We start from the raw sequence: 25,826 nt of genomic DNA, 5'->3' as shown, positions 1-25,826 counted from the left end.
TATTTGAGTATTTGTTGCTTCTTCACATGAAACATCATGTCAAGACAGCTAGCTGTCCCAGAACCCAAAATTTTAGCCAAGTTTTAAGACACTTGGTTGTTTCAAAATAGAAATAATCTGAGTAGTTCTCCATCCATTAAAGCAATTGAGCATGGTTTAAAAATCTTCCTATAAAAATAAACAAAACTCCAGGCTCAGATGGCCTCACCAGTGAATCCTACAAAAATTCTTCCACAAACCTGCAGTGAAGGGAAAACTTCCCAATACATTCTATGAGGTCCTAACTGCACTGATAAGAGTGAAACCCAAATCGTAAGGAACCAGAAATACAGACTAATATCCTTCATGAACACAGATGCTAAGATTTCTTTACAAAACTTTAGCAAATCAAATCCAATAATCTATAAAATGATTAAGAAAGCATGACCAAGAAAGGTTTATTCGAGGAACGGAAGGTTAATGTAATGTTTGAAAACCAATCAATGTAATTTACCATATTAACAGACTAAAAAGGAAAGCCATATGATTATCTCAATAGATACAGAAAAACAGACACAATCCAAGATCCATCCCTGATACAAACTCTCCACAATGGGATGCCTGGGTGGCTCAATTAGTTAAGCATCTGCCTTTGGCTCAGGTTCATGATCCCAGCACCCTGGGATCAAGCCCCGCAACAGGCTCCCTGTTCAGCAGGAAGTCTGCTTCTCCCATTTCCTCTTTCTGCCTACTACTCTCCCTGCTTGTGCTTGCTCCTTCTCTCTCTCTGTCAAATAAATTAATTAAATCTTAACAACAACAACAACAAAACTCTCCATGAATTAGTAATAAATGGAAACTTTGTCAACTTGATAAAGGGCATCTCCAAAAAATATAGCATGGTTACAATGTAAAAGACTGAATGCTTTCTCCTTAAGATCAGGAACAATATTTCCCCACTTTCGCTCATTATTATTCGGGAGATCCTAGCCAGTGCAATAAGGCAAGAAAAAGAAATGAAATGCAGACAATGAGAAAAGAAGTAAAACTATGTTATAACTGGCATTAATGTTTATGTAGAAAATCCTGAAGAGCCAATGAAAAAGCTTCCAAAACTAAAAGGGGAATTTGCAAGTTTGCAGGATACAAGGTCATTATGCAAAATTAATCATAGTTTTATATTCTAGCCACAAGCACTCAAAAATGTCAACAGTCAGCTTTTTTTTTTTAGCATAAGACTATAACTGTGAATGGAAACATCACTATCTTTACAGAGTTCCCTTCAGGCATTCCCCTTGAGCAAATCCTAGCATTCAAGACCGGCACATTCCAACCCCCTCCCCTAAACTGTTCTCCTACTGTTTGCCCCCATCCCACCATTAGCATGCTATTTCAAAAAAGGTCTATTCTCTGTCCTATGAAAAGCACTCTTTTCAACCTGATGGTGTTCTTCAATTTACCCCATTCCTACCTTAGCCAGTCCTTCCGCAGCTTCCTGACCATCCAAGTCTCATCTAGCATTCTAAGTCACATTTTGTATCTACCACCTGCCATGCTTAGATCATTTTAGTATTTGGCTCAGTACCTGGTATGCAGCAGGCACGCAGCCAACCCTTAGAGAACCAATAAACTTGCAAGCATGCTCCTACTTACAGGAATGTCCCTACACAACACGTGCACCTCTCAATTCATGCTGGCTGAGATGTTGTACTTCAACCTCTCTCTGCACGAGCCTTATTCCCATGAGCATTTCTCAAATCATAATTCTGTGCAGATTTGTAACTCCTGTGCTGATATGTAAGTCTTCTGGGGCACACATCTTCTTTACTCAGACTGTAAGCCCTCCATGGGCACAGTATCCCGCCCCAGAGCAGGATCAGTACTCAATCAGTAATAGAGGAATAAGCAGATTCATGGATCTCAATCTACTTGCAGTCAATTCCAATCACAGCAATCACACATCCCAGCGGAAATTTCCAGAAAAGACCTGCAAGGCACTTATTAAGCGAACCTTCATGTGGCAAGAACATAAACAGAAATGCTCTCGAGGCTTGTTTCTTGGGTGGCTCCTACTGAAGATGGTTTATACAGGAAAACATCTCACTCCTCCTCAGAGAACGACGAGGATCAGAACGCCCACATGGTCCTTCTGACTCATATGGGCCCACTGGCTGGAGGTTGCTGGTTGACCTCAGCTAAACCTTGATGGCTCTGAAAATCACCAGGAGCTTTTCCCATAGGAAAATCTAAGAACCCAGGTGTCTGCCCAGAGCGGCCCTGAAAATGTGAGCTTGCTCATGAAAACTGAAAATGCAGGTCATTGCCCTGGTCTTCTCTCTCTCTCTCTCTCTCTCTCTCTGTTCTCAGTCTCTGTGACATTACGGCTGTGAATGAAAAATCGTAAGGAGACTGCAAACACTGCTCGACCAGGACGGCTAAGGGAGCCTGTGTCTTCACAAGCTCGTGTAACCACTCCTGGCACCGCCACACACAAGGTCACACGAGTGTGACCTTGAGCAAGTCAGCCATCTTTTCTGCGATTCACCCCTGTCATCTGCAGGGAACAGTAAGGCTCATCATATGATCTGGTCCATAGAAGAAAGTGGGCTCACATGGACCAAAGGAAACGGCAGAGCTCCCCATTCTAAAGACATGGAGGGAAAAGTCTGTTTTTTACACAGCAGTGATCCAAACTCCACGCTGACAATACCGATGTCATCGTCATTGTTTTTTACTCATCAACCATGTGCAGGCACTCTGCCGGCCCCTTTATACTTCTTTTCTCTTATCCCCGCAAGGACTGTACAAGTAGGTATCAGTATTCTCAGGGAGGAAAGAGCAAACAGAGGTCCAGACAAGAGAAGCAACATCTCTGCTGAGCCACCCTTCCCGCCAAGACAGGGCTTCTCTGCCGTGGAGAAGACACTGTGGCCTCATGGAGTCCCCTCAGCCTCTGAGCTCACGCCACGTCGCTTCCAAAGGACTGCGGGAAGGGTCTTCCCACCTGTTCCAGGAGGAGGAGTCGAGTCGGGGACCCAAACCGCTCACCGGAGGGAGGATTCAACAGCAAGCCTGAAACGTCAGCACTTTAGCTCCTTTCCGTGGGAAGCACAGGGCTGTCCCTCTGGAGCAGCGATGCTGACCGCCTCCCTCTAAAAGGACCCCAAACTGCACTCCTGCGTTCCCGTCCCAAAGCCTTTTGTTTGGCTCTGTCTTCTTGGTGCCCCAGCCCCACCTGCCTGCCCTGGCCGGCCTCCTCTGAGGCCCCATTTCCTTTCATCTCATTCTTGCGGGGTGGGCGGGGGGGAGAGAAATGTCACATTTATTAAAGTGCAGGCTTATCTACTCCATCACAGATCTAAGCCGCAGTGATAAATCCCCAAGCTAAACACACACAAAGGGAAGTATAAAGCTTGAATTCCGATCAGAATCAAGGAGCAGGGAGGGGCAGGTGTGGGCTTCCGCAGCTGCTGGCTGTCTCCCCCACCCACCCGAGGGTCTTCATCCAGAAGGGACTGTTCCTGCCTCTCAGCAGGGGTGGGTGGCTGGGCTCAGGCAAAGTCCACATTGACAGACTTTCTAGATAGTTCTGGCAAAGCCTCCGCAAACGTTCTATTTCAGAAAAACTGGCCTTGCTGCATCTCATGAAACTCCTGACTAATCTCAGTCCATGGCCTCTTCGTTCGGCAGGGATGGGCTGGGGCAAGGGTGCAGGGGAGGCCCCGAGCTCCCAGCGGTGGCAGCACGAGGACCCAAAGATGAAAAGGACACAGCCTCGCACTCCGGGGACCTCACAGCTGGGGACAGAGTTGGGATCACATCAACCTCTCCAGAGGCTTCCCAAATGTGTTGGCTTCACCATGGGAGTAGTGTTCTGTGGTCTCAGTCTCTGAGACTCCTTCAGAGCTGTCCCAGGGGTCTGACCCTTCTGGGCACAGTCCCCTTAAGGACATAACTAATTTTCCTTACAGCAGGAAGTACAGATGGTGAGCACAGTGATTCACCAGACCTGCTGGCTTTCCATACTGATGGTTCATAGTAGAAAGTGCCACACAGCCCCAGTCCCCTGCCAGGCCACGCTATGACACTAAATGTCCCCCATGAGCATTTTTCATGAGAAAAAGAACTCCCATATCTTAACTGGTCACATGGTCACTACCCTGACTAATGTGATGAAAGCAGGAGTGGTATGGCAACTTCAAGCAAGTGTCCTTAAAGAAATGCAGTACGATCTTGGTCCTTTCTTCCTCCTGCAATGCAGATGCAATGGCACATGCTTGGGCAGCTACCTCGGGCCATGATATGGAAGACACATGTTTAGAAACCAAAGCAAATAGATAAAAGGAGTTCCCTTACACTGTAGAACCATACCATCCCTGGACTGAATTCTTTCATAGGGGAAAGAAAGAGAGAGAGAGAAACTTCTCTTTTGTGTCAACAACTGTTATTTTAGGTATTCTGCTACTTGTAAGCACATATATTCATGATCACCGCACCCTATCTCATGTTAAATAAGAACATTCACTCTGTCATTCATTTATTCAAGAAATAGTTTTTGAATACCTACTAAGTGTCGAAAGATGCACACTATGAATACAGTAAGTAAAGCAGACATGTCCCTGTCCTCAAGACACTTACAGTCTAATGGGTCATTACTGGTTCTTCTTAGTTATGGTGAGATAGAACTATGGCCAAATTCAGGTCCACATCACTGTGAGAAGGAAGTCTGTACATGTAGGTATATGTACATGTAGAGTGTGTGTGTGTGAAAGAGAGAGAGAGAGAGGGACAGAGATGAAGACAGAGAGAGAAAGAGAGAGAGACAGAGAGACGGTGAAAGAGGAGAGAGCCCAGATTCTTTGAGTTCCCTTAGAAGTGCTGTGGCAATATCCATGGGAGAACTGGACCGCCCAGCTCAACTCATCTGCCAACACTCAAACTCCTCCTAGTCGTCTTTTGGATAAGAGCTCTCAGCAATTCATTCCAGGTCTTTCCACTGGCCTGGCCATCATCAGTAACCATTTTCTCTGCCCAAAATCTTGAAGTCATCACTGACTGCTACCTTCCCTTCATGCCCACCATATAATCCAACAGCAAATGTTGTCATTTCTACTTCAAGTAAATCCTGCACTCTCTACTAGGTATCAGTATTGTAACAAAGACGAATTCCCGAGATCGCATGATTGTTTCATGGTTATGTAAGAAAACATTCTTGAATTTAGAAGATACATGATGGAATAGTTAGGAGTGAAGAATGACGGTGTCATGATTTCTGCAGCTTACTCTCACATGGTTCACTTCTGGTGATGACGATAGTGATGCTGCTGATGGTGATGGTGATGGTGATGATGGTGATAATGATAATTATGATAGTGGTGACGACGGTGATGATGGTGATATGGTGATAGTGTTGATGATGGTGGTGATGGTAGTGATAGTGATGATGATGACAGCAACAGTAATAATGATGGTGATGGTGATGACAGTGATGATGGTGGTGGTAACAGTAATGATGATGATGATGACAATGATAGCAAAAGTAATGATAATGTTGATAGTGATAGTGGTGGGGATGATGATGGTGATGGTGATGGTGATGGTGGTGATGGTAGTGATGATGATGGTGATGACGGTCATGATGATGATGGTGATGATGATGATAGTGATGGTGGCGATGATGGTGATGATGACAATGATGGTAATGATGACAGTAATGATGATGATGATAATGATGGTAGTGATGATAATGGTGGTGATGAAGATGATGGTGATGGTAATGAGAATGGTGACAGCGGTGATGATGATGGTGATGCCGGTGATAGTGATAAAAGGGGGAGAAGAGAAAGAGAGGGGAAGCAAATGTTAATTACTGATGAAGGACATACAGGTACTCACTGTGTCATTTAATCATTTCAAAAGTTTCCATTGGTTTAAAACTCTTCAAAACAAGAAGTTAAGAATAAAGAAACACATGGGCGCCTGGGTGGCTCAGTGGGTTAAGCCACTGCCTTCAGCTCAGGTCATGATCTCAGGGTCCTGGGATCGAGTCCCGCATCAGGCTCTCTGCTCAGCAGGGAGCCTGCTTTCCTCTCTCTCTCTCTCTGCCTGCCTCTCCATCTACTTGTGATCTCTGTCAAATAAATAAATAAAATCTTTAAAAAAAAAAAAAAGAATAAAGAAACACTGAAGGTGAACCTTTCTCACATCCTCCATCACACCACCTTAGTCGAAGCCTCTGTCTCCTCCCTGGGAAGGTGTGGTATCTTCCAACTCCTCCCACATCTCCTTTCCTCCATGCCTGTCCTCCCAGAGTCTGCTCTTAACACAGTGGCCAGAGGGATTATGTCATACACAGGCAGATCTTAGCATTCCTCTGCTGCATCCCCCACAATGGCTCCCATCACACCCAGAATGAAATCCAATACCCCACCGTGGCCCACAAGGCCCCATTTTTTCAACTTCACCCATTTCCGTGTCTCTACCCTGGCTCTCTCCACACTAGCCACTCTGCTCTCCTTGTTCCCCAGGACCCCTGGCACAATCTCCCCTCTGCACACAGTCACATGTGGCTCATTCTCTCAGCCATCCGGGTCTCTGCTTCGGTAAAGTGACCATTTAGGGCCCTTCTTCAAATCTGGCTTTTTCCTACTCACCTCCCACCATTTCCTACTTCCCTGCTCTATTTCCCTTTGAAGCACTTATCATGACCCGATTTTACACTGTATGATTCTGGGTTTAGTTCCTGCCTCCTATAAGCCAACCTAAGGACCCTAAGACTAGGCGCTTTCTTTGGTTCACTCGCATAGCCTCGGGGCCTGGTCCGCAGTAAAGGATCCAGATCATTTTTATGTGAACAAAGGGATCAGAGTCTCCTGAGTCCCACTCTGACCTCCCCTTCCCCTTTTTCTCAAGGTGCTGCTCGTGGCCTGGGGTCCTCACACCTCCTCCTCTGGGCGCCTGTCAGCTTACAGTCGCTCAAAGCCTCCTCTCTAAGCTCCCTTGCAGGGTCCAGCCTTGCCCCAACCGAATCCCCCATCCTTAGCCCAATAAATGGAGAGGCCATATGGCACCTCCACATTAAGCACCCCACTCCCACCCACATAGCTCCTGCCCCTTGGTGACACAGCCTGTATGTTTAAAGAAGGAAAAAGTAACGTCCCCGGCTCAGAGCAGCCTTCTCCAACAGGACACAGAGTTCCAGTTCCTTCTGGCCTTTTCCCTGGCTCTTTCATCATGACTCTCTGTTTCCAGAAAAGCCACGATAAACCTTTCCAAAGGAATGGGTCTCTGCTCGCCTTTGCAAACCCCTGGTCCCTTCAGCATCCCTGCCCGGTAGGCTCTGGCCCGAGGTGACCAGCCAAAACTCCCCCCTCCTCCCTCCCCGCTCATTAATCCACCCAACCCTCAAGGCCCTAGGTGACACTCTCCCTGACCAAAGCATCGTCTCTCTGAACCTTCTGTGCATGTGGCTTGTAGGCCACATGGGGCACCTGTATAGGGGACCATCTTTCTACTGTACAGTCCCGTCTTTATGCTCCTGGCTTTAAGTCCTGGAGGACTCTGTCTTATTCCTCATCTTGCTTCCATGGGACCTAACGGAGTGCTCGATGCCCAGTGGGTGTCTAACAGCTAGAGGCAGACGGCTCGATGTCCCCTCCTCCATCTTCGGTCTCCCGCTATCCTGTACTCAGTAGGTGACAGTCGTGGAGTCCCCAATGGAAGAAGACCCCTACCACCCACTCGGGCGGAGACTGGGCTCCCCTCACCCTGGGAGCTGTCATCTTTCCCAACTTGAGGTCGAGGACGTGCGGCCACCCTCCCCTGGGGCCTGCGGCAATTCGCCTCCCCTGTCCAGCACCCTCTTGCTCTTGTCCTCGCTGAACCGTGCGTGCTCTGCTGGTCCCTCCGTTTTGCCAACTCACCGAGGTAATTGTGAATTCTCGCCCTGTCCGCAGCGCCTTGGCTCTCCCTCCCTCTCCCCTGCACCTCATTTTGGTAACAGGCAGCACACATTCTAAATCCTTCTGCTTCCTGGGCGCGGTAGGTAATTAGCGGACCAGCTCAGTGACTCTCCCTTCGCCCCCAACCATATGGTGAGAGCAGGCTCCGTCCACCCCCCTACTCTGGTTGCTTTCCTGGCAGCAAGGGTGCGGGCAGGGGAGCAGGGGAGTCCATTCTGGCCAAGCTGGCCAAGCCCCTTGCGGTTCCTACACAGGATGGGGCCTTCGGAGTGGGCAGGGCACCTAGGGCACAGCCCTTCCTCTGGCTTCTGGAAGGCTCTGCTCCTGGGCACACCCCTTCTTAAGGCAATCCTGGGCTGGGAAGAGCCATTCCCCACCATCTTCCTCCACCCCCAGGATCAGAATCCAGGGGCTTGGGACTCACTTTCTGAATGGCATTAAACCCTGCAGTGGGAATGAATTCCCCCTCTGGGACCAAAGCTGGCTTGGAGAACGTATGGGACAGTGATTCCGTCACTGGGCTCGCCTGAGTTCTGACCCCAGGGGGCACAGAATCCCAAGAGAAAGGCAGAGCTTCGGCTCAGGTCATGATCCTGGAGGACCAGGATCAAGTCCCACATCGGGCTCCCAGCTCCACAGGGAGTCTGCCTCTCCCTCTGACCTTCTCCTCTCTCATGCTCTTTCTTCATGTCTGTCTATCAAATAAATAAAATCTTGAAAGAAAGAAAGAAAGAAAGAAAGAAAGAAAGAAAGAAAGAAAGGCAGAGCATTATAGCTGCTGTGTGAGCTCCAGGGGGGGGGCAGAGTGAACCGGATCCACACCCTGCCCCCACGGCCCCCAGCAGGGGTGAGAGGACACAACCCACGAGAGGAGGATCTGAGCCCAGTCAGCCCTCCACATACACCGGCAACTGCTCCTAGTGTATTCTCAGAGAGGAAGAGCCTTACGAGTTGCTGGGCGAGGTAAAAATGCCCAGAGGCTCCCCCAGCCCTACTCAAATGTATCCGAGAATGAGTGGCTCAGTGCTGGCCTGGTGGCCTCTGTCTTTGAGCTGAGGGGCTCACACCATGGAAACAGGTGCCCGGAGGCTGAGCAACCAGCGGCCTCTTCTAGCATCTTCCACAAACCCCAAGTCCGGGTATGGTGGAAGGGAGGAGCCGGCATTGACCACCCCCTGGTCACAGGACAGGTTTTGGGGAGTTGCAAGGGGCCCCCCGTGTCCCCTTGTCCATTTGTGTCTCCCGTCTGTAACTCTGGCCAGTGTGACATCAGGGCCTGGGCTCCGGGGTCCGACTGCCTGCACTCAGAGCCTAGACCAGCCCCCTCCTGGATGGAAAAGGATTCCAGAGCCCCTGAGCCTTCATCATCCACAAGGTGGCCGTGATCGCCGGGACGGCTTTATCGGGATGCTATGGGATTTACATAAGTCAGTGTCTAGAGAGCATTTGACAAAACTCCGCATCATTCTCTGGGCACACACATGGCACCGGTGTCTCTGACAGGACCCAGGAGTGCAGGTGTCGCACACAAGCCACGGGCATGTCTCTGGATCCTGATCTGAGGTTCTTTCAATGTCGTCTAAAAACAGCTGTATCCAGTGCGACCAGCAATTTGCTCCGGTCACTGACCCCCAAACAGTGTCCACCACGCCCCTAATGTCTGTCGTGGGACCTGTCATCCCCTACCAGGACCGAAGGGATGCGCCCAAGGCCAGGCCCGGGGACCTGCAGCGTGAGCTGTGCCAGGGCCCAGTGGGCTTGAGAAAGACCACACAGCACGCAGGTCATCAACGCATTGAACGCTCACTACAACACGCGGGGAGAGATGGTTGTCCCGGCTTACAGACCAGCAAACTGAGGCCTGCAGAGGTTAAGTAAATCACCCAAAGCCCTACAGCCGGGAGGGAGCGGAGCTGGGCTCTGAACTGGGACCAACAGTCCGCCGAGTCCCGATGCTTAGCAATGACAGGGAACCCCGGATCCCTGTGTTGGTGGGAGGTGCGCTGACACCCGGGAAGGAAGGGGGGGCAGGCAAGGCTTGGGGAGAGTAGACGAAGACGGAATATTCCAGATAGACTGGAGCATGCACGAGGAGCCTGAATGGGCACCTGTGACCAGAGCTTTGGCTTCAGTGGAGGGAGGGCCATGAACCCCCAGAGCCACGAAGTGGAGGGGACAGAAGCCCATGTGCCAGTCGAGAAGGGAGTGGGAGGAGAGAAGTAGAGGCAGCAGGTGTAGACAACTGTTTTGCAAAGTTCAGCCATCAGGGAGAGAAGAGGCGGAGGGATGCCAAGTGGAGGGAGGGGTGTCCTTATGTGTTAAGGTGGGGAGCAGAGCACGTGTACATGCCTAAGGGACAGCTCATGGAGCGGGGTGGGGGGGGTGTAGACCAAGAGGACCACGTGTCTGAGGACCGGAGATAAACAAGGATCTGTGATACAAGTGGAAGGATGAACTTCAAACAGCAGAATGGGCTTGTTCAACGTTACCTTGGGGTGTCTACACCCATGGAGACATTCTGAACCCCAAGTCTGCCTTCATAAGTTGGGGGGGGTTTGCTGTCCATCCCTCCAACTGATGTGTCACTCATAAATTTAGTAAGCACATTAGTATATCATCACCCAGGTGATGGATAAACCCCTTGCCCTCCCAAGAACCTGGGGCACGCAGAAGACCCTGGTCTTGCTACGATGTGGCTAATTCATCAATGCTCATTAGGGTCCATTCCACTGACTGTAAAATCAGCATCCTGGCCCGAGCTGCAGGAAAGGGAGGGAGGCCTGACACCTGCAGAGCACCTCCAGGGCTCAGGGCTCAGGGCTCAGGGCCCAGGCTGGCCTCTGGCTCGCCCACGGCGTCCCAGTGCGGGATGTGTCCCCGCTCACATGCCACATGGAAGGTGGGCATGGCTTCCAGAGCAAGGTTGAGAGCAAGCTTTGACAAACGACAGCCCCCAGGCCAAAACCTGCCCACTGCCTGTTACCGTAAATACTGGTTTATGGGCACGCGGCCGAGCCCCTCATTTCCATATTACTATGGCTACTTCCACGACACATTGGTGGACATGAACAGATGCCCACAGACGCTTGCTGGCTGCAGAGCCTGAAACATTTACAGTCTGGCCCTTTGTGGAAAAAGTTGGCCAACCCCTCTTGGAGAGCCCTGGACCAAGGTCTATGGGCTCATCCAAGCTGGGGTGAGATCTGGAGCCTCGTTTGTCTGATTTGGAAACCCACAGGCCATCACATCTTGTATCACTCTGCTCCTTTATACCTCTTCTCATGGAGGAGGAAGTCAGAGAAAGTTCTAGCAACTCATCTCACTATTAGAAATGCTCGTTGTTTTCCTGCTTCTCAGTAGAGCCCATCCCCACGACGAGGCAACCAGAGTCATCATATTCATCATATTAAAACAGAAATCAGAGCACACCTGCACAAAATCCATACTCCTTACATGGCCTCCAACACCCTGCGCAGCTGGCCTGTGCTTACCCCTGCCACATTCGACACCCATGTCTGATTTCTGTGCCTTGAAAACACCAGGCTCTGCCTCAGGGCCTTTGCACATGCTTTGCCATCTGCCTAGGATGTTCTTTCTCCAGATCTCTCCATGGCTGGCTCCTGCTCACCAGTCAGCTACCAGCTGAAATGCCACCTCTTAGGACCACACTATCAAACGTGATACCCTCTGGGTCACCTGGGTGGTCCAGCTGTTTGAACACCTGACACTTGGGTTTCAGCTCAGGTCATGATCTCAGGGTCATGAAATCAAGTCCCATGTCAGGCTTTGTACCCAGTGGGGAATCTTGGAGGGATTCTCTCTCTCCCTCTGCCCTTCCCCCTACTCGTGTGCTCTCTAAATAAACAAACAAATAAATAAAATCTTTTTTAAAAGAGTGATTCCCCCTCCTCAGCATTCCTCGAACAAATCACCTGTCTGATCAAGTCTGAGCGTCACGCCCTGAGGTTATTTACGGCACATACGTCCTGCCTCCACCAACACAGTGTAAGCTTCATAAAGGGTTTGTTTGCTTCGTGAATGGAACTTGAACTCAAGTAGATGCTCCATGCCGCTGACATTTGGATCAGTGTGATTTTCCATTTTCTGGTAGGCACGTTAAAAAAAAAAAAAATTGAATAAATGAAAAGAAACAAGTGGAATTAATTGTATAATAGAGCCTACTTAATCCAAAAGATGCAAAACACTGCCAAATCAACATAAAAATTTATGGAGATAGCCTACATGCTCTTTGCAAAACAAACAAACAAACAAACAAACAAAAAAAAAACATTTGAAATTTGTGAGGCTCTGAAGCGTATTTCAATTTCAATTTCAATTCTAAGCACTCAACAGTCCCAGGTGGCCTAGTGACTAACACATGAGCCCCTGCGGACTGCAAACAGTGTTTCCCTCCATCACATGCTGCTCTGACCACTCTCCACTCACACTGCATTAATCCCGCAGCCATCCAAGAAGGAGATGCTATTACCAGCCCTGTCTCACCGATGGGGAAACCGAGGCAATCTAGATTCACCCCAGTCTGGCTCCGTAGTCTGTGCCTTTAATCACCACCCCGATTGCCTTTAATCCTTGGCAGAAGGCACAGGTGACTTCAGCAGTGGAATTTTACAAAAAGGATCCGGCGTCCTGGGAAATGGCATAAAAACAAGAACGTGAATGCTGAACGGCTCAGAGATAGATGATGCAGAGGTCTGGTTGCGATGTCCCCCACACACCAGAGGAAAGCGAGAGAGGAAAATATCGGAACCAACAAAATCGGTGTAAAAGATTGGGTAAGACGCAGGCCCCCCCAGTAAGCAAGGTGACTCCTCCTCGCCACTCGAGCTTATAGGCTCAGGTGTCTGCGTGCTGACTCCAGATGAAAGCCTTTGGCTAAGAAAGGAGGGTGGACAAGCTGAAGTCAACACAGGGTGTCGCTGCCTGTCCGGACCCAAGGGAAGCAACAAACAGCAAGGCACAAAAAGCTGACCCTAAGAACCCATGGAGCTTTGCGATGGGGAGAGGGACCTCACACCCACACAGGGCCAAGCTCCAGACAGCATCCTTCTCACAGAACGTTCCTTGCAGATTTTCTTTTCCACCCTTGAGGATTCTGGCAGACGGCCTGCACTGTTTTGCACACCTCACTGCTCGCCCTTTCCAGCCTGTGGAATTCCTAGGCATCCTGCAAAACCCACTCAAGCATGCCAGCCTCTGTGGGATCCTGGGTTTCCTGCTCCCCTCTCTATACCCACACCCTGATGTCCTTGTGAGGATGGCTCCACGCTTGTCTTCATGCTTGTCAACTGTGGGGACCAACAGGGTTCCATTCGTGGACCTCCCCCCCTCCCCGCCCGCCAGGACCCAGCACAAGATCGGGGATGAGATAAGCTCCAGGTAAACTATTTGGGAAGACGAGACCACACCATGCACTGTGTTTTGGCCTGGTTACCCTCTCTTTTCACCACAGGTGAACCTCTTTTCAGACCCCTCTCAACACAAGATGAGACAAAACCCAGTGTTAGATGCTTCAAGACGCAAAGGCTTCCACGCCTAAAGCTTGGGTCAGGTGGGACGGCAGACCCCCTGTGAAGCGGAGACGAAGGGCATCCTGCCGTCTACGTTAAACGTGACGGGAAATGTAAGGAAATAGAAGAAAAATATAAAAGTAACAGAAGAGAGGCATAAGAGCACCATGGCTGGAGCCCGCCTGGCTGGGAATCCTCTCTCCCTCTCTCTCTACTCATGACTATGTCTGAGGCCTTAGACAAGGTCTCCAATCTCCCCGTCCTCAGGGTTCTCACCTATACAATGTGGAGGTGACCCAACATCAGGTAAGAGTGGGGAGTCTCCAGGAAGGAGATGCCGTGCCCGTCTCCTGGGAGCCTGTCAGAACCACAGGTGCAGATTTGGGAAGAAATGATGGCCAAGAGGACACTTAGAAGTGTCAGGGAACGGCCAGGGAGGCGCTCAAAAGGAAAAGGCAGGCCAACAGTGGGCTGAGTTAGTGCCTGTTTTAACAGAACTGCTGAGACACAGTCATTGCTGAGGTCTCACGAGGTGGGAGATAGATCAATGCCATCAGGGGAACCATGAAAAGGAGTGGGGGCAGAGGGAGGTCTAGCAATGACCGGGGAGAAGGAGAAAGAGAAAAGAAGAGGCAGAGGAACACGGTGTGGCTGGTGACAGCAAGGACAGTCACGACAATGATTGAAATGAAGGTGGCCCCTGACCACAAGGTCAGAGCCGTGCCAGTGTCCTTGAAATACACAGACTATTCCATTCAACGCATCAGTGGCCCTCTGCTGTGAGGAGGGTGCCCGTCACCCCACGTCACAGATGAGGGATGGAAGCTGGGGTCCTCGATCCTGTGAGTGGGCAGGGGAAGATCTGCCCAGGTCTGCCCAGCTCCATCTCCTACACCGTGGGTCAGCCGATCTCACCATCCCCCGAGAGCTCCAATGTCGTCTGTGGCCATCATCTCAAGCCCCTCTAGAACAAGACCGTCCTGTCTTCCTGGGGATGTGACAAAGAAGAATCCCACTTCCCGGGAGGTGCTGGGGTTGACCAGAAGTTTCTCAGAGTTGAGGTGTATGTCCTGCAGTCCCAAACCAGGAACGGGGACTCTGAGCTGCCTGAGCTCCTAAGACGTCTACAAAGGAATCCTTCTTGGCACCGTGGGCAGAACGGCGGGGGCCCCTGCATCCCCAGCACCTGCTCCTACGCCCATCCTAGGAAGGGACGGGATCATCATTCACTCATCCACTCCCTGCACAGTCACGGAGCACCCGTAAACTTCCAGGCAACGCTCCGGGTCCAGAGACGCTACAGGGAAGAGAAAGACAACAAGCCCTTGCTTCGTGGAGCTTACGTTCCGATAGCGGCAGAGACAACAAGCCAAGGAACCAACGGGTAACCGATGTTAGACGGCACGCGCATTTGGAAGGAAGTAAGGCAGGGGACCGGAGCAGATGACGAGCTGGGCAAGGTACTGCCATCTGAGACCTGGATTTCACAGCACCGAGATCTGCTGATGGGAAGTTTATGGACAAAAATCAAGAGAGAGAAAGACCCCAACGCAGGCATGGACAGGACATGACGAAGGACAGGGTCTGGATTCCAGCAAGAGCCCAGGAAGGCGGCAGGAGCGAGCGCCCCAGCCACGTGGAAGTGTGACCAAGCGTCCCCCCACGTCAGCCTCCCATGCTTCATTCCCAGTCTCCGCGAAGCTTAAACAGTCCCGTCCCTTGGCTCCCTCCATCTGCCGTTACAGCACGCAGCTTTGACAAGAGGCAGGATGACTGATTTGCTCATTGATACAACTCACAGTGGTGTGTGCCTGGGACATTAATATTCATTTCCTCCAGCTGAGGCCACTCTTGAGAAGGGGGGACGTTGGGTATCAAAACTTTGGAAGCACAACACACGGTGTCACCTGCTACCACAAGGAACAGGTAGCACTCCGTCTCGCCCCTGCTGGCCCCCAGTAACTCCCGGCTAGGCTCTCTTAGGGCTGAGTCAGGCTAGGCAGATGCTAAGTCCACATTCCTCCCTACCCATGAAGACCAAGCAATCCCCCTTCCCTCCCACACCCACAAGCCTCTGGGGACCTAGAGCTCCAGAGCTGGGTGCATTTCCCAATTCCTGGCTCCACCCGACCCTCCAGTCCCTTCTGGTCAGTGTCCCCAATAGCCCTGCAGATTGGCCCCTCCTCCTCAGTGCACCTGGGTCCTCCCCTCCCTCTGCCCCGCCTACCAAGCTGGTGGGTCGTGAAGTATACCCATGCTCCACAGCCTTCAAGATGCCTCCCTCACTTGCCAGTCTCCCTCTCCACTCTGGTTCTCGAAGTCGGCTGGACAGGAGAACCACGTGGGAAGCTCTTGAAGAATACCAGGGTCCAGGTTCCACTCCTGCCCCGTTAATGCAAATCTTGGAGGGGTCAGGCACGAGTAGTTTTGGAACTATGTACACGACTCCCCTGCACGGCCAGGGCTGAGGCTCGCCACAGGAAAGGGATCTTCTCCCACCGGAATGCACTTATGCAGCATCTGAAGATCTTGTTAAAGAGCCTATTCTGACTCAGTACTTCTGGGAAAGGGCCCAAGATCCTGCCCTGCTAACCAGCTCCCGTGGGGATGCAGTCATGGCTGGTGCACGGACCACACTGTCCTTTATGCATCTCCCTTTAAACTTGGGAAGGGACTTCTGGAAGCATCAGCCAGAAGGCTCTTCCAGAAGGAAAGAGGAATTTTCTAACGTGGGGATAGGAGCTCCCATTCCTAATTACAGAAGTCCACCCTCTAGTATAAAGTGTCTCCTGGAGACACTTTATACTAAAACAAAACCTTTAGGGGCACCCGGCCGGCTCAGTCGGTAGAGCACGTGAGTCTTGATCTCTGCGTTCTAAGTCCGAGCCCCACGCTGGGTATAGAGATTACTTAAAAATGAAATATTTAAAATAAGTGAAACAAAATAAAAAAGAAAGCGTTTAACAGAGGACCCAGGGTATAGTAGATGCCCAGTAAATGGCACTTTTGCTACTCACGTTCTCACCGTATTAAGGTGGGACTTACGTCATTTCCCAAACCTAACTAGACATGTGCTTTGGGCACTCAAAACCCGGATGGAGCGCTACAAAGCCCGACAAACCACTTTCATTCTCAGAAGATGCACCGTGGGCTGGGGCCAAGCATAGGAAGGCCTGGGGCCAAGCACAGGAAGGCCTGGGTCCGGGGCTTTCATCTGGGACACACCCCCACAGACCCTGCCTGGTCTAAGGATATCAATGCCTTTGCTTCTCCACAACCCCCACCCTTCTTTTTCTTCTTCTTCTTCTTCTTCTTCTTCTTCTTCTTTTTTACTAATTTGCCACGAGCCGTGGATACATTTCTGCAGCCCAGTCATAGCTCACAGGGAGTGTGTGTTCCAGGTCAGGAACGGTTTTAAATCTTCTAGTTGGTTTAACTCATTATATCCATAAAACAACTCGTGGCAGAGGGTCCTACTGGCCTCAAGGGCAGACAAGGACAGACTGAGCAGCCTGCCAAGGTCACATATGGAGTTGGTCCTGGGGCCAAAACACAGACAGGGGGATGTGCTCCCAAGCCCAGGCTCTTCCAGTGCTTCTCTAACTTCCCCTGCTAAGTGATTTCACTAAAATGCATGTTCTCAGGGCACCTGGGTGGCTTGGTCGGTGAAGCATCTGCCTTTAGCTCTGGTCACGATCTTAGGGTCCTGGGATCGAGTCCTGTGTCGGGATCCCTGCTCAGTGAGGAGCCTCCTTCTCCCTCTCCCTCTCCCTCTCCCTCTGTGCCCTCCCTCTCTCTCAAATAAATACATAAAATCTTTTTTCTAAATAATGCCAGGTTCTCCTTCAGCAGGTGAGCTGGAGCCTGAGACACGGCCTCCCTCACGAACCCCCCCACGAATGCTGATGCAAACGGTCCATGGACCCCACTTTGAGTAACAGAACGACTCATACCATGATACCTCCCAGTATTTCTACCACTGCACCCCTCTGACCAGTGGCTTGCTGACTCAAGCAGTGACAAAAATCACAGTTGATCTCCCCTTTGGACACTTAGGAAAAGTTCTGTTTAAACTTCCGCCCCAACTCCAACATTTTGGGACAAAGGAGATCAGCAGGAACGTGGAAAAGCCACTGAGCCCATGAGAGCCTGTAGATGTTTGAAGGTTATGAGATTGCTTTTAAATTTGTCACCGCTGCTGAGAGCGCTGTCTGGAAACCATGCCCATCTCGAAAGGCAGATGGAAGAGTTCCCGGTCGAGAAATACAGGGTGGGATTTCTCCGAACGGGCACAGAAGTGAATCACGGAACTGTAAGCTTTCCTTCGTGGATTACCAGGAGAGGATATGCGCCCAGATCAGAAGACATGACAAATCTTCCCACCCAGAAATGCATTTAAGACCCAATCGGAAGTGTCTGCTTAATCGGCCTGGATTCGGCGTCTGGGAACAAGCAGGCTGGTGAACCAGACAGAGGAAATCAGAGCAGAGCGGAATAGGGGTAAACTCCCAGGGGTGCACTGGACATCGGGGTGACCTGAAGTTCCAAGATCGCAGACAAGGTCCCAGAGAAGCCTGACTTCAAACCGCGAGTCTTTAGGAAAACAAAACTATCCTCCTCAACCCTAGTTTTTGTGATACCAAGGTTGGATTAAACAGCGATCAACAAAAATAAGGATTAGTGAGAATGGTACCTTTCTGCTCTTTTCCACCACCCAACGATTCCCAAACTTTGCTCCACAACAGAATCAGCTGGGAAGATTTCAGCACCCACCTTCCCACCTCGTGCTCGGGCCACAGTCCCACACCCGTGAAACCACACTCTCTCTCAGGGGGTGGGACCCAGGTAGCCCTCGTTTTTAAAGCTCCTGGTGTGAATCCAAGTTTGAGAACCACCGGCATAGCCTTTCAGTGTCTTTACTCATAAAATGAGGAATCCACCTGGACCAATGGTTCTTTACCCTGTCTGAGCATTAGAGTCACCTTGGGAAGATTTTCACGAGCAATGACGCCAGGCGTGTCCCTGGAAAATTCAGGTTCATGTGTAGGACCTAGGCATCAGCATTTTTAAGAGCTCCCAGGTGATCCTGATGGGCAGCTAGATAGAGGACCACCGGTCTGGGTGGTTCTTGCCAAGCTTCCCGCCACTGCTTACATCTTCAGCATCTATGATAGTAAGGCTAAAAGTGCATTACAGACTTTTTGCAAAGGTCGATCTCTCGCCTTTACATTTCAATCAGGGACTTCTAACTTTGGAAGGGACCGTGAATCCCCTTAAATCGTATTAAAAATGTTGGATGAATACATGTATTTATACACAGGTGGATATTGTTGAAGACGAGTGTCCTTCCCTTCTATCGGATCCTCAAAAGGTTTCCATAGATTACCTGAAAGGCAAGTATGTGGTCTCTGATTTAATAAACTGAAGTTCAAGAATGAATGGAAAAGAAATCTGACCTTGGCAGCGCGTTCACTACACTTCTGAATTTGGGACGCACTTCTTAGCACCAAGCGACGCGCGCCCTTCCTGCAGCTAAAGTTCAGACCCTATAGCCCCTCCTCCGAAAGGCGTTACGGGGTGGATGTCAAGCTTTCAGGTCCAAGTAGCAAAGTGAAAGTTGCACCAGGGGCAGGGGTCAATACTAGGCTATCTGGTTACGCTCACGGCGGGAAAAGACTTGCACAGCTGCACTTGGAAGGAATCTGTCCACTCAGACCCGTTGGATTCGTGTCCCCAACTGGGTTAGGATCTTAGGATTTTCTAGTCCTGACTGTCGAAACCTCTATGTCTGGGTCTGGAGCCTGGCTTGCTCTCTCCCCACGCGTCCTTAGGAAAAACTGCTGAACCTTTCTGTTCCTCTTACGATAGCGGGACAATATAAGAACTTGGAAGATGGCTGCAAAGAAAAAGTAAGGAAATACACGTAGAATGTTCAGCATATCACTTGGCACAGAGCAGGATCCAAATAAGCGGGAGTTCTGTTACTGCATCGCTGATGTTGTTATGACCATTAACATCTTAGTGATCTCGCCCAAGCCGCTGAATTTCACTGAGCTACGTGTGTCCATCCATATGGCCTGCTTCACTGCTATCGTGATGACCACTAGAACACAGCAACTCGTCATATACCCGGGGTATCTACAGAGCACAGGACGACGTCCCCCTATAATACAGACACAATCCCTACTCTCAGGAAGCACGTTCTGAGATCCCAAGGGTTGGAACTGATCGCGGCAATTTCTCATTATGTGTCTGGCGTCCCGGGCGACCTAACCCACCCCGTCCCATGGGCAAGTGTGTGACCACACTTCCACCACACCCGCCACAGCCTCCTCTTGGGTAAGAGAGTACGCCAGCCACTGACTCAATCACGGCTGTCCCGAATCGTCCATTCTTCCCCCAGCCAGGACGCTCAAAGGCACGGCCTCTGATGTCCGGCCCTCCGCAGGAGACGGTCCCCAGGCTCATTCACGCGCCTCATCTTCCACAGCACCGTGGAGTGCCACCTGCCCCCCCACCCCCACCAGAGCAAAACATCACCAACACCTCTACCAGAAACCCCCTCTCCGCCCCCAGCAAAGACGCAAGGCTATCAGCGCTCACTTACCTGGAGTCTGCTTGGCGGTGCGCACGGGGGTGTAGTGGTTTTTGGAGGACGATCGGACTGGCGTGCTCTCTTTGGGAGACGTATTGATCGCCGACATAGTCTCTCTTTCACAGTGTGCTATGGGGATTGGTCCCTGTTGTCTTAAGATGTCGGCCAGCGCCCTAAACAGAGAGGAGATCACACGGTGAGATGCACGGGGCAGATGGACAGGACCACAGAGAGAGCTGGCTTACTTCCCGGGGCCCTTTGATGGACAGAGCTATGGAAGGAGACACACACACAACACTTTGTTCTCGGGAGCCACAGCTACATCGGGGGCTGCTCCTGGGGCTGTGGGATTAGGGGGTGGAGGGTAGAGGATGCCATGCCTGGGGGTACAGGCATTAATGGGCAGTGATTACGGTTTCTGTATTCAATTTATATCACATGAGCCTTTTCAAAATACTGGCTACCCAAACACCCCCCACCATGCCAGGCAGATACGTGCACAGCTGGCCAGCATGACGTCCCCACAGGGAAGGGCTGCCATCAGTGGCCTCATCTCCAGCAGCAGGTTATGAATAACATGGGCACGATCGCCCCTTTGAGAAACACACACCGTGTAGCACGTACTGTGTACTGGGGACCCAACCCACAGATCTCGCATCAAAGAAAAGTGTGACCTACGGGGTTCCTGGAGGCTCCGTCAGTGAAGGGGCTGCCTTCGGCTTTGGTCATGATCTCGGGGTTCTGGGTTCTAGCCCCCCCCTTGCATCTCTCAGCGGGGAGCCTGCTTCTGCCCTCCCCCACCACTCGTGCTTATTCTCTCTCTCTCTCAAATAAATACAAAATCGTTAAAAAGACAATGAATGAAAGGTGTGATGTAACCGCAAAGACAGGACGTACAGAGAACAAGGTAAACACCCGACCACGTGTACGGTGCGGACAGTGATCGCAGCTGGAGTCACAAAGAGGCAACGATTACAAACAGGAGGAGGAAAATACACCAACGAGGAGAGGAAGAAACAGGGATGCACAGAGCGGCTGCTGCAGCTGAAGCGGCCCAGCCCCTCCGCAAAAGACCCAGCTACCCTGACTTCGAGCAACTCATATTCACGCAACATGTCCCTACGACCACCAAACGTGCATTCATGGCGGACCCAGCGGGTATGCGTCACCGCAGAGCCAGAGGCAAACGGGACACAGTTCCCATCACCGAAGGGCTCACAGTTTCGGCGAAATCGCTCCGCCCCCTGGTTTCAGACAGGACTCGCTTGGCGGGGCTGCCCTGTGACCGCCGTTCACGGAAAAAAACAGACACAGGCAGGGGTAGTCTGAGGCTGCAGAGGCGAGTGTGGACAAGCTACAGGAGACCCCCACCTCCCGGAGAAGGAAGGCCATCTCAGGACCACGTCCCCAGTTCTGAGTGTACCCCTGTTCTGCACAAGCTAGGCAGGGACTCTTCTGGCTAGTGGGGGGGTCCCTGAAGTGCGGGCAAGCCGCCGCACCACCAGCCCCCCCACACCCAGCGCGGCCCACCCCCAGCTTCGTTCACACCGGGACTCCGATGCCCGGCACCCGCCCCCTCGCAGTCCAAAAGCGTGTCTGAGAGTGAATTGTTGCCTTCCATTATGTTGCCTCTGACATGCTGAACCTTCCAAGGAGGAGAGCATCAACCTGGCAATCTTATCATTTGCTAGCATTCATCCAGCAATTTCAGATGTTCCAAACGCTCTCCCCTGGCTGGTGTTCTCCTCCCTCTGGCTGAAAAGGGAGGAACAGATGCATGTCAGCACCCTGCTATTCACGGGGAGGGGCCAAGCAGAGAGGGAGAACACAGGAGCTCACCAGGCTGGGGAAGGAGGGTCCGGCAGACCCGGGGTCCGGGTCAGAGACCCGACATTCAGGGTCTGAGAAGCCCGCACCGCCCTGAAAGGTCCAGAGATCTGGGTCCTAATCCCAAATGAGCTGTCTGACTTTGGGCAGCTCTGCTAACCTCGAAAACGGAAATTTAATCTTTTCTCCCCCATCAGTGAAACAAAGGGTTTAGACTACCATGGCCCTTCTGGTGAGATCTCTTCGAATTCCAACGTGTTATAAATATTTTCTGTATTTCTGTCACCACACATCTATGCAAGTTATCCTGTCTTCCTGCATTCCTCTGGCTAACAAAGACACTTTGCTACCATGTTCCCATGGTAAGGAAACAGGGAGCTTGAAAGTTATAACAGAAATATAGGCCAATGGACTAGAACCGAGAGCCCAGAAATAAAAGTCCTACGTCTATGGCCAATTGATTTTCAACAAGGTGCCAAGACCACTCAATGAGGGAAGAGCAGTTTCCTCTACAAATAGTGCTGGGACAAGTGGAAAGCCACATGCCATAGAATGAAGTTGGACCCTTCATTCACACCACATGTAAAATTCACTCAAAGTGGATCACAGAGCTAAATATTAGATACAAAACTACAATCTCTTCGAAGAAAGTATAAAAGTACATCTTTGTGACCTGAGGTTTGGCAGTGGTTTCATATACGTGACACTAAAATCACGAGGAAGCAGAGAAAAAAGCAGAAATCCAGGACTCCGCCAAAATAAAAATCATGCCTGCATCCAAGGGCATGATCCAGAAAAGGCAACACTACCATCAAGGAAATGGGAGAGGGGCACCTGGGTGGCTCAGTGGGTTAAGCCTCTGCCTTCGGCTCAGGTCATGATCTCAGGGTCCCGGGATCGAGCCCCACATCGGGCTCTCTGCTCAGTGGGGAGCCTGCTTCCTTCTCCCTCTCTCTCTGCCTGCCTCTCTGCCTACTTGTGATCTCCGTCTGTCAAATAAATAAATAAAATCTTTAAAAAAAGAAAATGGGAGAAAATATTTATAAATCATATGTCTGAAAGGAGACTTATATCCAGAATATGTAAAGAACTCTTACAACTCAATAATAAAAAACAACACAAGACCCAGCTTAAATATGGAGGAAGGATAGAAAAGACATTTCTCCCAAGAAGGTGCATGTGAAAAGCAGCTCTGTGTCATTAGTCATCAGGGAAATGCAAATCAAAACCATGAGAAGACGGTCGTCCAAACCTACTTAAAGAGCTCTCACCAAGAAGTCGGACAATACCAAATGTTGGCAAGGCGGTGGAGAACTGGGAGCCTTCACTCATGGCTGTTGGGGAAGGTAAGAGGGTGCAGGCCTTTCGGTAAAGGATTGGGCAATCCCTCAAAAGGTTAAACATAGAGTCACCCTACAGACCAGCAATTCCACTCCTAGGTAGAGACCCAGCAGAAATGAAAACGCATGTCCACACGACACCTGACTTTGGAGGTTCCTAGCAGCATTACCAATAATCACTGGAAGATGGGAACAGCCCAGAAGTCCACTGACGGATGAAAGGAAAAACAAAATGTAGAATACTCAGACAATGGGTTATTTACTCTGCCTTTTTTTTTTTTTTAGATTTTATTTATTTATTTGAGAGAGAGCAAACATGAACAGGTGTCAGAGGGAGAGGGAGAAGCAGGCTGAGCAGGGAGCCCGAGGTGGGACTCAATCCCAGGATCCCGGGATCACGACCCCAGCCAAAGGCAGATGCTTAACCGACTGAGCCACCCAGGTGTCCCTTATTCAGCCTGAAAAAGCAATGATGTCCCAGCAGACACCGTGAAACCATCGCGCTAAGTGAAAGGCGGCAGTCAGCGAAGACCATGAGTTATGGGATTCTGTTTACAGAACATGTCCAGGTTCGGCAGACCCACAGAGACGGAAAGCAGATTTGCAGTGACCGGGGGCTGGGGGAGGGGGAAAGTGAAGAGTGATTGCTCATAGGTTCGGGGTTTCCTCTGGGGGAGATGAACATGTTCTTAAAGCCTAGCTAGACCACTCGGCAGGGAGGCGGACATCCAGAAAGCACCAAACTGTACACTCTAAAATGGAACGATGAATTCTATGGCAGGTGCATTACATTTCAAAAAAGCTGGTATTCCAAAAAAAAAAAAAAAGTATATATTAATTTTCTGTTTCTTGCCTCTCAAGTTTTTATAAAGACTCCCACCCCTCTGGTGCCTGTGAAGGAGGACAGGGTCTTGTGGTGAAGTCCACGATGTTGGGGAGGCCAAGACTGAGCCTCCATCCGGGCTTCTCCATGGTGATTCTGTCCCTCCCCTGCCCCCCAGGAGGGGGCATTTGGCAACGTCCAGAGACATTTTTGGCAGTCACGCCTGGGAAGGGCAGTGCTCTTGGCTTCCGGTGAGCAGAGGCCTAGGACGTTGCTAAACATCCCACGACACCCAGGCCAGCCCCTATAACAAAGAAGGACCCGGCCCTAAGCGTCAGCAGTGGCGAGGTTAAGAGGCCCTGAGCTACCTCCAGGCAGCACGAGGGGAAGCCAGGCTTTGATTCAGGCTCAGGGCAATCCAGCTCCCCAGATACCTGTGAGCAGCCCGCACCAGGATCAGACACGGGGGTGGCCCAGAGATACCGAAGGGGACGTCCCCGAGGAGGGGGCCTGTGTGTTGGGACCTGGGCTGCATGCTGCCCAGAGAAAGGCGTGGAGATGGGGCCTGTCCCCACCGCTTTCAGCTCCCATTCCAGTTTCCGAGGAGATTGGCCCTGGGGCTCATCAGGCAAGGAGAGGACGCAGCAGAGATGCAATTTTCGAGCGGAGCTCCTCTCTGGAAGGCCGGGGAGGCCCTTGACACCCGTCCCCTGAGAAGCCCTGCAGGACGCAGGCTCTGTGGACTCAGGGGTGGAGGGAAGACACTTTGCCAGAGACCATCAGGCTCAGTGCACAGCGCTGTGCTTGGGTCTGGCTTGCGGCCAGAGAAGGAGTTTAAACTGGGGTACAGCAAGGCCATCTCCTCGTGAAGACAGTGACTTGCCCTGTATCCTTTCCAGATGCCGGCTTGGCTGGGCTGAGCCGGGCGGCACGGCCAAGGGGGAGAGATGCACTAGAGAAGGTGTTCCTAAAGAGGCAGGCTTGCCCCGTGTGGTCCCTAATGAGGAACACGCCAGCCAGGGCCATGCTCCCAGGCCCCCCACCTTCTGGCAAGGGGGAGGTGGCCCTAATTCCCAGGCGGTGTCCTTAGGAGTGGTGCCCTCAGGCAGCTGCCCTCATAGCCCCTTGCCTCGGCCCCCCAGCCCGTGACCTCCCTTCCTTGCTCCCGTCCCTCTGCTGCTCTCCACCTTCCATCCCCTTCTCCCCAGGGTCTTGATAAATATTATTCTAATTCTGAAACGTGCCATTCCAGTCCCACCTCATTAATCTGGATGTGCCCCAGGAAATGGGTTAGGGCCTGAGCTATTTTCCAACTACGGGAAAGAAAATCGGTCAGGGAGGGATGGGGAGGCGGGGCTTGCAAGAAGAGAGTGGGCAGCCCTTTCCAGGTCCGAGAGGGGGGCAGAAGGGAGGAGAGGACAGAGGGGGACAGGCAGACAGAGGAGGGGAGAGATAGGACGAAGGAGGGCAGACAGTAAGGCAGGGACTCAGAGCCACAGAGAGGCAGTGGGGAGGCAGAGACTGGGCTGGAGAGAAAGGGATACGGACGGAAAAGGGGACAGAACCGGGCAGGGACAAGAAGGTGGAGGGAGGACAGGGGGAGTGAGGAACAAAAAGAAATTCAGAGAAAGTGCTCAGAAATGACTCAGAAGGTAAGGGAGGGGGAGGGGCTCAGACAGGGGAGGAGCAGTGGGAACAGGATAGGGTCAGGCCAGCAAGGACAGAGGGGACTTCCCAGCCAAGGGCGAACCCCCCAGCGCCCTCTGGCCTCCT

At 51.2% G+C, this 25,826-nt stretch overlaps 1 protein-coding gene across 1 annotated transcript in view; it reads right to left on the bottom strand.

Annotated features, from left to right (window-relative positions):
- SHISA6 (shisa family member 6) overlaps positions 1 to 25,826 on the bottom strand; it is a 273,358-nt gene that overhangs the window by 231,024 nt on the left and 16,508 nt on the right. Inside the window, exon 2 of the mRNA XM_032839979.1 lies at positions 20,076 to 20,236. Coding sequence (XP_032695870.1) covers positions 20,076 to 20,236 — 161 coding nt within the window. The remainder of the gene's footprint in view (positions 1 to 20,075; positions 20,237 to 25,826) is intronic.

This window comes from Lontra canadensis, unplaced genomic scaffold (assembly GCF_010015895.1).
Source record: "Lontra canadensis isolate GAN:19392208 unplaced genomic scaffold, GSC_riverotter_1.0 scaffold110, whole genome shotgun sequence".
Taxonomy (NCBI): Eukaryota; Metazoa; Chordata; class Mammalia; order Carnivora; family Mustelidae; genus Lontra; species Lontra canadensis.
This window is presented reverse-complemented; position numbering and strand designations above follow the sequence as displayed.